This window comes from Macrotis lagotis, chromosome X (genome assembly GCF_037893015.1).
Source record: "Macrotis lagotis isolate mMagLag1 chromosome X, bilby.v1.9.chrom.fasta, whole genome shotgun sequence".
Lineage (NCBI taxonomy): Eukaryota > Metazoa > Chordata > Mammalia > Peramelemorphia > Peramelidae > Macrotis > Macrotis lagotis.
The window spans coordinates 20,443,392-20,458,648 of NC_133666.1; the positions used below are offsets into that span (position 1 = coordinate 20,443,392).

General features: G+C 38.6%; 1 protein-coding gene across 9 annotated transcripts in view; it reads right to left on the reverse strand.

Moving 5' to 3' along the window:
- Positions 1–14,183, reverse strand: part of THOC2 (THO complex subunit 2) — a 108,577-nt gene extending 94,394 nt beyond the window's left edge. For all 9 annotated transcript variants that reach the window (XR_012471346.1, XR_012471347.1, XM_074200206.1 and 6 more), the window contains exons 1-3: positions 14,060–14,183; positions 3,365–3,423; positions 309–400 (exon numbers count right to left, since the gene is read on the reverse strand). Coding sequence is in view for 7 of the 9 variants with exons in the window: in XM_074200206.1 (XP_074056307.1) it covers positions 309–400; positions 3,365–3,423; positions 14,060–14,145 (237 nt within the window). In the remaining 2 variants the exon portion in view is untranslated. The remainder of the gene's footprint in view (positions 1–308; positions 401–3,364; positions 3,424–14,059) is intronic.
- Between the last annotated feature and the right edge of the window lie 1,074 nt (positions 14,184–15,257).

The following is a 15,257-nucleotide window of genomic DNA, read 5'->3' on the forward strand; positions in this document are numbered from 1 at the left end:
GCTTTATACTAGGTATTTTTTTAACTGGTTAGATATTGACCAAGGTTCTTGTGATGTTTTCACCTTCAGCAAGCTTCATTCTAATTTTCTTTTACCTCCTCTTCAAATATAGTCTGCTTTGTTTTCAACAGGGGAACATTTTAATTCCATATAACCAAAATAAGTTGGCATTATTAACAACTTTAAAATAACACAAACACAGGTGAGAAAATTTAATAAATCTGAAGAACCTCTATTTCAAAAGACATCATGTATTAATATTGTTTCATCTCTACCTTTGGAGATAAGGCAAATGTACATATACTTACAATAATGTCACCAAGAATACTCGCTGCTTGTTCATGCTTTAGATTTCCCTTTATGACATGACATGATAACTCATAGATAACTTGCTGGAGATCTGTTGAAAAAAATATACATTGCAAATGCACTATTACTAGAACACAAGCATGCTTCTTTGGGAACATTTGCCTAACTTTCAGATACTTTTAGTTTCTACTGTAAAAACATCAATACTGAAACTTTTAACTAGTAATTTAAAAGGTTTTTTTAAAACATGTGTTAAGTTCTAGTAAATTAAAATCTTAAGAACTAGGAGAGAGGGGCAGCTAGGTGGTGTAGTGGATAAAGCACCGGCCTTGGAGTCAGGAGTACCAGGGTTCAAATCCGGTCTCAGACACTTAATAATTACCTAGCTGAGTGGCCTTGGGCAAGCCACTTCACCCCGTTTGCCTTGCAAAAACCTTAAAAAAAAAAAACAACTAGGAGAGAAAGGCAACACAAAACCCTGATTTTCTCTCCAACCTATTAAAACACAATGAACCTCTTTCTTTCTCCAAAACTTATCATTTCTATTTCCCTTCTCTATTGCCTAAACTATTATAAAATGCAAATAGGAAGGATTGTTCAAGAAAACTCTATGCTGAACTACCATTAAACTCATTCCTCTCCCCCCCCCACTGCCCCAGCATTTCTAGCAAAGAAAATAAATAAGGAAAGAAGAGGAAGGGGGCCCTCTTCTTCCAAGTCATCCCACCTATATTTTGATCCTTTACACTATTAGCTTCACTTCCAGTGCTTCTCTCTCTACCTGATGGAAAATAGAACCCTTCAGACTTAGCCACATAACAAAGTATATTTCAGCTCTCATGGGGGAAAAAAAGTGAAAACTATTCTTCTACAGTACCTCCAAGACACAAGGGAAAGCAACATTACTAGAGAAAGAAAAAAAAAATCTTATATTCTTTCTCCCCAACCCACAAATGGAATTAGTAAGACACAATGAAAACAAATGTGCCTCAACTACATTAGCTAGAGGGGAAAAACAAGTTTCACTACAGTTCCTTAAAAGATGTATAAATACCCATCATCAACACAACATCCCTGCTCCCAAAAAGGGGAAAAACAAATAATTAGAATCATAATCTAACAAAACGTCTCAGAAGGTTCTCAGTGTACACTGGAACTATGACTTCTAGTTTTGAATAAATGGAATCAATTGGTTGGTTATGATAAAAGTCCAGGCAAAAATTGATAAAGTCATGAATTAGGAAGCATTGAGAAGGGGATAGATAAGAATAATGTGCAGAATAAACAATATGAGGAAAAGTCAAGGCTGATTCAAATGGTATTATTATTATTCATCATAATCTCATTGGATCAGGGCAACAAAGTGGCTCAATGGATACAGCACCAGCTATGGAGTCAGGAGGACCTGAGTTCAAATCTGATCTCAAGGCACTTAATAATTACCTAGTTGTGTGACCTTGGGCAAGTCACTTAACCCCAATGCCTTGCAAAAACATCAATAAAATAAAAAGAATCTTATTAGATGAGTTCATACAAGAAAATAACTAAGAAAAAAAGTAATTCTTGAAAGTATCTCAAGAATAGCAAGAAATTGGGGCCGCTAGGTGGCGTAGTGGATAAAGCACCAGCCTTGGAGTCAGGAGTACCTAGGTTCAAATCCGGTCTCAGACACTTAATAATTACCTAGCTGTGTGGCCTTGGGCAAGCCACTTAACCCCATTTGCCTTGCAAAAACCTAAAAAAAAAACAAAAAACAAGAAACAAAGAATAGCAAGAAATGGCATTATTTCAGTGATTATAACCTTTGATGATAAATCTCAAATTTCCCAGAAGGGAAATCATTTATATTTTATCTTGTCTATCAATGTGTACTTCATTCTATCACCCTTATAAACCATCCAGTTCTCACTACGTATTATTAGTAGAGGGACAAATTGAGTAACTACTATAACTTTTGCTTATTTTAAAAAACTTACCTAAAGTATGTTTTAAAATGAAGAAAAGTTTTTTTTTTTAAGTCAAGCAAATGCAAGATAAAAGGTTCTACTAAAAGGAATACTACAGGAAATGCCTTCAACTCCCTAGAAATCTCAAAGTTTTTCCTCTCCTTAATAACCAAACCACAGCATTAATGAGTTGTTCAACACTGCAAACACTCAGTTCTTAAAAGATAAGAGTAAAAAATGTTATTTGGCAAAGATGCACTTTGAAAAAGGAAATAAATTTTAAAACAAATTAACAAATAAAAAATTGATCATGTACTGCTTTCAAAACATACATTTTAATTACACTTTCAAAAAGTATTTTAAATTATAATTGTAATATAAACATTCCCTCTGCTTTTAGTTTTCCATAACTGATTTAACAAATTCCTAGATATCACTTAAACATAAACACCTCAGCAATTTAAAAAACAGAACTCCAATTTCTGGCAATGTTTTTAGACAAGAGAGTTGTTCTTTCTACAACAGTTTATTTTGTTCTGTTTCTCACTGATAATTGCTAGTTGAATTAGAATGACAACCTAGATACAAATACAATCCATTTTAAAAGCATTCTTGGGCAGCTAGGTGGCACAGTAGATAGAGCACCAGCCCTGGAGTCAGGAGTACCTGAGTTCAAATCCAACCTCAGACACTTAATAATTACCTAGCTATGTGGTCTTAAGCCCATAGTCTTGCAAAAAAAAACTAAACTTAAAAAAAAGCATTCTTATCATATAGGTTTCATTAAAATGCAAGCCAAATACTATCACCTGTTTGTAATAATGTACCAAGAACTTCCTACTATATACAGAATCTAAAACAGATGTTATCTTCACGAAAATTATGTTGAAATTCCTATTCTATTTTACAACCTTGTTTTTTTTTTATTCTCAAAGAACAATAAAAATACAAATTCTTAAAGGATTCAGCAGGACAGATAAAAATAAAAACTAGGATAGGCATTCTGTATCTAATAAGTTATATTTTGACTTTTGTTTTTACCATTTTAAAAGAATAAATTGAGACCATCATATTTACCAAATTTTTATTCAGACTAGTTTTAAACTTACCTCTGAAAATCAAATGTTCACGGGTTTTGTTTTCACAGAGGGCTCGACATAACTGCACACTAAAATAAGACAAAAATATTAACATGTCAACTTGATTAGAGAAGTATACTTGGATATCTCAAGTTACTTGATTCATTCAGTGTCTTCCAACTAAAGTAATAGCATCCAAGAATGCATATGCAGGGCAACTAGGTGGTGCAGTGGGTAGATCACTGGCCCTGGAATCAGGAGGACCTGAGTTCAAATCTGACCTCAGACACTTAATAATTACCTGGATGTGTGACCTTGGGCAAGCCACTTAACCCCATTGCCTTGCAAAAAAAAAAAAAAGAAGAATGTAAGCTTTCTGAAAAGAGATACTATTTCATTTTGGGGGGCAGCTAGGTGGAGCAGTGGATAAAGCACTGGCCTTGGTGTCAGGAGTACCTGAGTTCAAATCCAGCCTCAGACACTTAATAATTACCTAGCCGTGGGGCCTTGGGCAAGCCACTTAACCCTATTGCCTTGAAAAATCTAAAACAAACAAACAAAAAAAAAGAATGCATATGCATATATATGCACGCACGCACACACACACACACACACACTATATATATATATATATATATATATATATATATATATATATATATATATATATATAGTGACCCCAGGAATGGATACAAATCTATATGCAAATACTAACATTTACACTTAAATTATTCTTGCTCACTGCAGTATTTTACTGGTGAGCAAGTTTCACTATTTTTAAAAAATGGACAAATCCAAAAACTAAAATGCTACAAGAATACTAACTGAAATGATTTCCAATTCTAAAGAATATTCACATAGCAGGTTACTATTCTGACTAATCCAATTTAGTTATAAAGATATATCATGGGAAGGCTAGGTGGCGCAGTGGATAGAGCACCCGCCCTGGAGTCAGGAGTACCTGAGTTCAAATCCGGCCTCAGAAACAATAATTACCTAGCTGTGTGACCTTGGGCAAGCCACTTAACCCCATTTGGCTTGCAAAAAAAAAAAAAAAAAGATATATCATAAATCAGAGCATAATGATTGTATGCATAATCTAGTCTAGCAACTATAGGTATATATTACATATTGATAATATATGTCAGTTTTTATTAGTTACTAAAAAGATTAAATGATTCAGGACTAGTGCCAAAAGTAATAATGAATATGAAAACTTTAAAAAAACAAACAGAAAGTGATTAAGTTATTTTAAGTGATTCAAAATGAAAAAAAAAGAATTAGAGAATATAAACAATTGCAACTATTTTTAATCTGAGTTAGAAATTGGAAGTTATTTATAAAGTTGCATGATCAACCACAGAAATTATTCTTAGGTTTTACTTAACTTTTTTGTCTACAGCAGCTACAAATGAAAGGGTGATGGGGAGGGTAGAAACACCTAAAGCTCTAAAGGAAAACTGGCTTTAGTCATTTTGGAGTACACCTAGAGAAACTAAGTAAGAGAAAATAAGGTATCTAGGTAGATTCCCTTCAGTCTCCAATCCCTTAATCTTACATCCACTCTACTTTCTCTTTACAAAAAAAGTTTAACAGGATTCAAAAATGTTTTTCTGAGATGAAGTGACTTAAACTTCTTTGAAGGAAAGAAAGCAAGGAAGTTGAGAGGGAGAGACTACAAGAATGGAAATGACTAAAGGAGCAGGGACCTAGAAAAAAGCAGCATGTGACAGAGTACACAAATGAAAGAGGTATTAGTTCTTAAAGAGAAAGGCTACTTTCTCCTCTGATTGAAGAAAAAGATTAAAAGAAATACAGATGTTAGGAAAACACTGAACGGTCTCTATTTTCTCCAAGTTCCTGCAAAAATAGCATAGTACAAAAGCATAGTTGTTTTAAAAAAAAGGGTTTTAAGATTTCAACTTACTCATGCATCTTTTTTTTAACAAATAGGAATTACAGGACCACATAGGAATGATATAATTCCATATTTCAAAATTATACTTCATAGTTAGAATAATGCTTTGCATTTGTGCTTTCAATAAAATTTTTAATCATACAAAAGTGCAGTGGATAGAGGGTCAGCCTTGAGGTACAAGTAGTTGTTCAACCACCCAGTGATTGTATAGGATGAATAAAAACATTTAACCTGTCATTTAAGATAAAATGACCAAATACAGACAAGTAGTCAATCTACATCAGAATAAAACTCTGCAAAACATTATTCAAATTTATCATGTCATTGTATCAGAATATTTTGCTTAGCTCATTTATCACAAAGCTTTTCCTTTCCTTCTATTCTAGGAGAAGGGGTGAGAGTTCCTATTCCAAAAATTGGCTCCTGTAAAAGACAAAAACATACTAATAAATTTTTTTTAAGTCAAATACTTTTTTCTCCAGTATAAAAACCGGAAGACTCTCCAGTTTGTTTTTTTATGAAAGTGAATACAGCAAAAGGAAATCATTTTAATGTTTTAAAAATATGTATTTGGAGCCAACTAGGTGACATAGTAGATAGAGCAAGGGCCCTGGAGTCAGGAGTACCTGAGTTCAAATCCGACCTCAGACATTTAATAATGACCTAGCTGTGTGACCCTTGGGCAAGCTACTTAACCCCATTGCCTTGCCAAAAAAAAAAAAAAAATCTAACATATATATATGTATGTATGTATTTGGGTCAACAGAAATAGAAAAAAAATGAAGATTACTCAACAAAATCTTTTAGTGTTACTTATCTACCACATTAACTTTTATAGACCCTTCCTTGGCACCTAAATATTAGCTTTGTTTTGCTTTTGCGAAACCCCCCCCCCAAAAAAGAATGCCAGTCTACAAGTTTGTTACAGTCATTCAGGCTAATTGAATTAAAATACTAATTATCAAGCCAGAATTTGAAAGTAAACCGTGGCTAGAATCTCTATTAAAAAGAACGTAAAGAACAAAGAAATTACAAGAATAATTTCAACCATATCAGTTCCACAACTATCATTGAAAGCTTAAAAAAGGGGGGATTTATACACACTGATAATCTGAGCCAGATTAATTTCTTATTAGCACAGAAATAAAATGACATGCCCAAGGTCACACAGTTAATTACTAGAACATCGGTCTGACTCACAGGTCTATGCCTTGGAACGTTGTAAAAATGATCAACAAATCATTCAAGATGTCCTTTTTCCCCCTAGAGAAGGATTTTAGTAATGGTTGGCTATTCTAGTTATCAAGTAGGTTGGTTCAAACGTTATTATATATTAAAATACCACTTGTCCTTCAAAGAGTCACAGGTTTGCTGAACTTAAGCAAATGTGTATACCTAACTTTAATAGATCTTTTAGTCATTTTTACATTATTCAGAAACCTAGCATAATCAAAAATATATCTGATTTTGGAGAGGTGGTGAAAAGCACTGAATTTTCTTTGCTGAAAGATTTGCTATAACCAAAATTCCACCATCAACTAGCAAAATAGTAGGAAAATCATGCTAAGCTTTAAAGTGGCTAACTTCTTTTTAGGGAATTATCTTCCAGACAAAATTCCATCTACATGAGAAATTATGCGTTGTTTCTGTTAAAAACATTTATGTTCAGCTCTTCCACTAGACATGTTTGGGAATAAAAAGCACTCAGATCAGGAAATTAACTCAGATCAGGAAATTAACTTTTACGAAGCTCCATGAACATAAAGAATCAAGTAAAAACTGAAGCAATTGCTTTGTACTTTCTGAGAAAAGGTTTGCCAATAAATGACCTGGAAGCCAGAAAAAAAGCATCAGAGGATCCTGAGGATTCCTTCATCAGAGGTCTCAGGCAATGTTTAACACTTTTTGAAGAAAAGTCTAACACTTTTTTTTTTTCACTGAGAGGGTAGGAGGGAACACTTCAACTTAGAAATTTCTGAACACTGATGTCAGGAAATAAGTTCCAAATTTGAACAACCAAAAAAAAGACAAATCTGAAGGAATAAAAAAAAAGCATAATTCCAATGGACAGAAACCAAGAAATGCACTGATAAATTATAATTCCAATGCACAGAATCTTTTTTTAAAAAATTGTTTTAGGTGTAGTCTAGCCTAAATAACAACTTTCCCAAAAATAATTAAGCTTTACCCACCAAATGACATTTCTTTTTTTGTTGTTTTTAGGTTTTTGCAGGGCAAATGGGGTTAAGTGGCTTGCCCAAGGCCACACAGCTAGGTAATTATTAAGTGTCTGAGACCGGATTTGAACCCAGGTACTCCTGACTCCAGGGCCAGTGCTCTATCCACTGTGCCACCTAGCCCCCCCCATGACATTTCTTAAAGTGATTCACTTATCAGTCTGTCATTTATGATTTAGAACCAAAAGAAAGCCTGAAAATTAGCTAGTCCACAAAATGAAGAAACAGGCTTGCTAAATGATTTCTTTTTTTTCAGTTAATGGTAAAGGAGTATTAAGGGAAAAGAGATAATTTAAAAAGTGATGCTCCTTCCCCTCAAAAAGAATAATTTTAATAACCATTGTAAAAATGTACATATGTGCATAAAGAAGGAAAATCAGAAGGAAGTAGTTTCAAAGTAACATTCATATTTAAATTTATATATATTCATATTAAAGTAAAATTTCTATTTTTAGGTAAGCAGTATGAAATAGAAATTCCTTATTTCATCTGTAATTCTTTTTTACAATCTGCTGTAAACATGGAAATGCTCTTTTTGGAGTTTTAAGTTCATAATTTTTAATCTAGGCCAATCTCTTCATTTTACAAGAAATTGAAGACTACACAGGGTTAAGAGATTTGCCGAAGGTCCAACACCTAATAAGAAAAAGGATTTAAATAGCTCCTCTGACTCCTCAGCTTCTCAAGGGCAGGTAAGAAAGAAAACATAAAGCAATGTGACTGTCTTTTTGGAGCTAGTTCATATGTGACTAAAAATTATCCCAAAAGAAGAGTTTTAAAATTTTTCTGAGCAAATAGTTGCATTACCAAAATAATCATCCAAGGTTAACTATTCAGAAAGGAACAACATTCACATTTACATAGAAAGTTCTAGAATGATTCTTTTAAAAAAGTTTTTATTCTGGAAAGTTAAGTCTGTTTCTCACACTGCCTATGAGACCCTGGACAAGTCACCCACTATCACAGTGTCTCCAGGCAACTCAGAGCAGGTTCATTGGTAGAAGTTTCCTCAGTTTCTTAAAGCAATGAAGTCACAGATCTTTACTAAAAAAACAACTCCTCCCCCCCCCCCGAAAAAAAAACATATAACTACATACAAATCCATACCCTTGTCAAATTTGGAAATACACTGGGATTTATATAATAGCATTTGTAAATAAAGAGGATAAGATAAAACCTTTTTCTCCCAAGGTTTCATGTATAAGAAAATCCTTTACTATATTACTAATTCCATCCACTACAATGAGAATCCTCTATTAGAGTTTTACTATGACAAAAAATCTCATCCTCCATATCAGTCAAATTCTGTACTAAATATAGTAGATATTTTAAAAGTATATAAATTAAGATACAGCCATATAAGCCAGAAGATTCCAAAACCCAAACTGCTAAAAACCTGCATGTTATGTAATGTGAAAAAAATTTATAATTGGGTAAGAGAGCTCTAAAAAAAATTCCAGAATACTAATGGAAAAATTGATAACAATAAAGTACAGACACCAATACATTAAGCATTTCATTAATGCCCTATTTTTAAATACTTCTTAGGAAAGACTCACAAAATATTTTAATTTCCTTTCTTTAAAAAGAATGCACAAGATTACTTGAATTAGTTCATAGCAAAGAAAGTAAAACCAAAATACAGGGAATGACTTCGATAAAGTAAACAAACACCCTAAAATGCCATTAGAAGCCAGATTAAATGTACTGATCAATCATAATTCTAATGGACAGAGAAAATTTATTTCCTTCCTCTAGGAAGAAAGACAATTAATAACAGGTGTTAAGTGTTAGACAAGGCAGTTGATTTTGCTATTTCTGTTAAAAGAGGGAAGGAAAGAACAATCATGAAAAATGGAAAGATGAAAGGGAAGGGAGAGGAGAGGGGGAAGGGAAGGAGGGAAGAAGAAATGGCGGTGAGAAAGTGGAAAAGGGAGGGGAGGGGAGAAGGGAAGCTGAGAACTATGTCCAAAAAGTTATTACTAAAACCACGAAGTGTCTGACCTAGCAGTAACATTACTAGAGCCCAATCCTAAGAATACCAAAAAGTAAAAATAAATTCAGTAAGTAAAAAAATATCTATAGTAACAGAAAACTAAGGGGATGCTGATCAATTGGGGAATGAACAAATTATAGTAAGTATATAATGGAATATTATTGTGTTATAAGAAATGATTCAAGAGTCACTTTCAGAGAAACCAGGGAACCTGTATTAAGAGTAGAACTGGAACAATTTATATTATAACTACATTGTAAAACTGAACAATTATGAAAGACTTAAGATTTCCAATCAATGAATGATGTATCACAATTCCTTAGTACATTTAATAAAGAACTCATCTCCTGACTGAGGTGATGAACTAATATGTGGAATGGAACATTTAATGTATACAGTCAATGTGGGAATATTTTGTTTGACTATGTTTATTTGTTGCAGGAGTTCTTGTTTGGAGAGGGAGTCAGGAGAAGAAAAATCCTTGACAATTATTAAAAAGATTAATTTTTTTTTACAGTAAAGGCAGAAAAGTTGGTTATCTGGGATATAAGAACACATGGCTTACTCCACTAAGTAACCCTGACATTATCTAGTAGTACCATAACAACTTATAAGAAGTTCCACTGCACTAAAATATAGGCCATAGAAGCTCAATGCCTTTGGAAACATGAAAAATCTCCAATCTGTTGGCTTTAAAAACAATAATTAGCAAGATGTTTCTAGCACAAAGTACAGCAAAATTCTACTTCTTAGAACTTAAAACTTAATGTACAAAGAAATGAAATTACTCTTACTATTTTTAAGCAGGTAAAGAATCCCAGAGAAACAGAAAATGAACAATCAACCACCATTTATCAAACACCTACAATGTACTACTGTGCTAAGTTTGGAGCAAGAATCTTACATTCTAAAGGGAGAGACAACATGCAAATGTCTTACAAGCAAAGGTATTATTGGAGTCAAAGCTAATCTATTTAGTCCAGTAAAACAAACTTTTCTAGGGCAAAGGCCAGGTCATTTTTATTTTCCTATCTCTGGTACCTAGTATAATGCCTGGCACATAATAGGCACTTGATAAATGTTTGTTGAATTGGATTAGTTTGATCAAGGAGAGAAAATACATCTAAGATATATAATTTGAAATATGTGGTATTGATGATGGGGATGATAATAAGCATCGATCTTTGACCTTCCAATCTTCCCACACACACTACAAGGTAATCATTAATTTGTTAGGTTTTACATTTTCAGAAAATATTTTTTCAATAATTTAAGATACCTTTAAATCTTGCCCAGAGAAATAAGTGAAAAATATAACTCAGAAAAAGGAACAAAAAGTTAAGTGATCTACAAAAATATTAACTTGATAACTTTATGAAATATTTAATTTTTAATTTCATTACAATGTACAAAAGATCTTCTGTCGTCAACTCTTGTTTATGTAATAGAACCCCATTATAAGCTATAGGAATTTAAATATAATGCAAATAAATCATGTCTTTCAGAAATTTAAGTATACATCGTACAGTGTTGATAACTAGTGTTGATAACTGAGTTCATAAAAGCTGCCTACTACTGCCAACGTGTTGCATTTTCAAAACAAATTTTTTTATGTTTTAACCTGCACAGAGCCTTACACCACAAAAAACTCTGAATTTCACTATATTTATCCCTAAACGCTTTCTGTTCAGTAGCAAACTGTCCCAAAAATAGTAGTCAAGGCAAGCAAGCTGCAAAATTTCTATTAGTCCCTATATAAATGAAATGACTTTCCATTATTGACAATAAAAAAGGCTTATTAAGCAGGAATCAATATAGTATACAGGTCTTTTTAAATTATAAAATATGTATACATGTGTGTACATGTATATATAAATGTATAGACACATAAACACAATAATTTTTGGCAAATATCAAATACTTTGGTACTTACGGTCAGTCCAGATTAGTCATTGTCCATTCTCTTAGCTGCATCAATGTCCCTGGCTCCACCTTTCCTTCTATGTCTTTTCCCCCTCCCCCTATTTAGTACTTTACACAAAATAGTAGTGTCCTAAGAGGACAGCGACAGTCGTTCTTTTTTTTGCTTGCTTGTTGATTTGAAAACTTAAAGCTGGTGCAAAGTGTTCAGTGTAAAGATCTTGATGTTCATAAGAACGAAAAATGGAAGCTGTTCTCTAGTGGAAAGCACCTGAACACCAATCCACAAAATATTACTTCAAGATATTTCTGTGTTCAGCCCTGGTACGAGTTGGGAAGGAGGGATAAAGTAGTATAAAGGCGTCTCAGAGGTTATATTGGTGAAGAAAGTAGAACCGGCCAACAGGTAATCCGGTCACTTAAGTGATTGGAGAATAAGTCAAAGATCACTACAAAATCCTTTCTCTGAATTCCTTTTGCACCAAGAGTGTAGTATTCAAAAGTTTTATTGGGGGAATTAAATCTCCCATTGGGTCCTATAAATATATGTTTGGAAATTTCTATTTAGGAACTATCTAAGAACTAAAGCTCAAAAGATTCATATTTTAACAGGACCAAATGCAAGGCTGGCAAAGCAAATAAAACTAAACGCACCCACTTCTAACAAAGTTTTTGTATTGCTACCTAGTTTTAAATGTTGAACAATATCTTAGAAGCCAATGGTGATTTGTTTACAATACAATTAAAGAGCCCTAAGTATTAAGCAGGTCTTCCGGCTTGAAGAATGGAACTAAACATCCTGCTGCAAAAGCGGCCAGTAATACCTTAGAATTTAGGTTTTATTAACCACAAAGTATTTAAAGTCAATGTATAGGGCACATTTTGTTCAATTACAACATTTTCTAAAAGATGAGGGAATGGATACCGTCGGTGCCTTCATGCTTTCTGTTTGTTTGTTTGTTTTTAGCTTTTTGCAAGGCCATGGGGTTAAGTGTCTTGCCCAAGGCCACACAGCTAGGGAATTATTAAGTATCTAAGACCGGATTTGAAACCAGGGCCTCGTGACTCCAGGGCCGGCCACCTGGCCACCTGGCCACCCCACCTGCACAGTTTTCCAAATTGTAGAGCATGAGTTTTTTTCAATCACCAAAAACCCGTGGGACTTTTTTTCAATGCAATGTGAATGTGGCACATGGGCGGACATCCTATTAGAAGCATTTTGTGATTAAATGTAACTAAATTGCGCAACGTCCTTAATTAAAGGAATCTGACCAAGCTAATCTATTACCGAGCGCCCTCATCAACGCAGCAGCTATAAGTAGGGGCGATCGAAATAATCAACTACATGGGAGTGTCCAAGGGGAGTAATTACGGAGCGCCGAGGCAGGTGACTGCCGAATTCGTTCCGTGTCCGTGCCCAAGTAACCCCACGCAGCAACGCCACCCTCGAGACGGCTCGGGCCGCGCCGCTCCGCGAAAGCGCCCTCCAGCAGGAGCACTCCATCACGGGGAGCCAGAAGGCGCAGGAGGAAGAACGGAGCAACTTGGCAGGGCACAGCCCCGGCCGGTATGTCAGCAGGAGCAGGGACCCGGGGAAGCGGCCGCGCTCGCCGCGCCGCAACTCCGGCGGGAAAGCACAAGAAAAGCGCCAGGGAGCCCCAGGGGCCCAGAGCGCCGCGGGAAGCACAGGCGGAGCGGCCGGGGAGGCACGGGGAGACCCAGGCATAAAGGAGAAAGGGCCCGGCGCCAACGGGGGTCGGAGGAAGGATGGCTGGGGGGGGGGGGGGCAGGCACGGGATGGCGAGGGACGAGCGGGGTGCAGGAAGCCTGAGGGAGCCTCGGGGGAGGGGGGGGCCCCGGGGAAAGGAGGGCTGCAAGGGGTGGGGAGAGAACCCAAAGCAGGAGAGAAAGTCGGCAGGGGGCGGGGAACAGCCGGGAACACTGGGCGGCCAGGGGGGCGCCAAGAGCAACTCGGCGGGAAGGGGGCAGGGGGGTGGGGACAAGAGCAGGGAACACTCCGCTGTCGGGGGCCGGAAGAGAAACTCCGCCCGGGGGGGCCCCCTGCCAGGAGAAGGAACAAGGGAGGGGTGCGGGCGGAGGGAAGCAGGCGCCGGGGCGCCTCCGGGGAGGGAGGCCCTCGGGAAGGAGGACTAAGTGGCGGAGATCGCAGCAGGGGGCCGCGGGGGTGGAGAACCCCCGGGGGGCGGGGGGGCCGCCCGGGAGGCACAGCGGGGGGCAAAGGGAGTTTGGGGCGGAGCCAGAGTCAGCGAGGGGAGCTGCAAGTGGGCAAAGTGGGGCCGAGGAGGAGCAGCAGCGCCGGAGCCGGAGCGAGCCGAGGGTGAAACTGAGCGAGCGCTCAGCGATTCGACGCGCAAGCCCAGGGCGGGAAGCGCCGAGCTGCGCCTGTCACATTTGAAAGCGCAGGGCGAGGAGAGCGTCTGCCCGGCGCCGGGGCGGCGGCCCTGGGATCCGTTTGGGGCTCGAGGCCTCGGGACTTACAAAGTCCTCCCTAATTCCCTGCCTTCGTGTAGGGAAGAGGGAAGGGTGGGGGAGGGAAGGGCCGCCGCCCCCCCAAGGGCTCATGGCCCCCGCAGCACTCTCGGGAGTCCAAAGATCCAGGCCCGACCGCCCCAGACGAGCCCCCCCTCACTCACAACTCGGCCCTGCCCGCTTTCTCCCAATTTTTTATCCACTCGTAGGGAACCACCGAAGTCGATCCGCTTGTCGTTGCCGCCGCCATCTTCCTCTCTCGAGGAGCTGAAGCCCGGATGTGTAGTGAAGGAAAAGCGGGTCAAAGGGGAACCCCGCCTCCCAGGCATGCTGGGAACCGCGGCTCCAGCTCGCCACATTCCCCGCCTCCCAACTTCCAGAGGCAGCCCCACCCCCGTCCATCACCGCCACCTACTCCTGAGCCTGAGCCTGAGTCCCGGGCCTCGGCTCGGCGGCCCGTAGTCGTCTCCGTCCCGGCAGCCCTGGCGGAAAAGCCGCCCTGGCTCCCACGCCTGGGCCTATCCCGGCTCCTTCTCTGGCTTCAAATCCTCGGCGAGCTGGTGGCGGGAACCCAAGTCCCCGGCGGCATCTGCCACGTGTGCATCTGCACGCGCTCAGGGCCTGCCCTGCAGCCTGCCTCTGCTCCCTCCTCAGCGTCCCCCTGCACACAAGTGGGTCTCCTGGGTCCTGGGCCTTCCCCGGGCCTCCAGCCAGCTGCTCAGTCCAGTCCGGACAAGACGGGAAAAAAACACTACCACGGGCTCAAGGTGCCTCAAGGACTGTTGGCACTACCAGCCTGAGGAAGTACTTGGGAAGTTGACACTATTATCTCCTGGAGGTGTTAAGGGCGGCTCTGCCCTCATCCCACTCAGCAGCATTGTGCAAAGCACGCAACAATGTAGACACTGGCTAATTGCTTTCTGTGGGGGTGTGGGGGACGAAAGAAACATGGGGGGATGGGAAAACCCAAAGAAAATCCTAGAAAACTGAAAAAGGGCACTTTTGGTTCAGCATCATGAGCCCCTCAATCCTCTCTGCTACCTTACTACACGGACCTGATTAAAGTTCAGGCTACTCCGGGCGACTAGGGGGCTCAGTGGATAGAGCACTGGCCCTGGACTCCAGAAGACCAGAGCTGAAAGCCGGCCTCAGACACTTAATGACCTAGCTGTCTGGCCTTGGGCAAGCCACAACCCCATGGCCCTGCAAAAAGAAAAAAAAAGAAAAAATCAGATTAGTCCTTTCTATAATCCTAAAACTATGCCCTTCTCTTGGTCTCAATTTTTCTCCACTCTAGCAAGAGTAGGGTCAGATAGTCTCTAAAACTTCTTTCCATTCCGACTTCGTGCTCCTAAACCACTT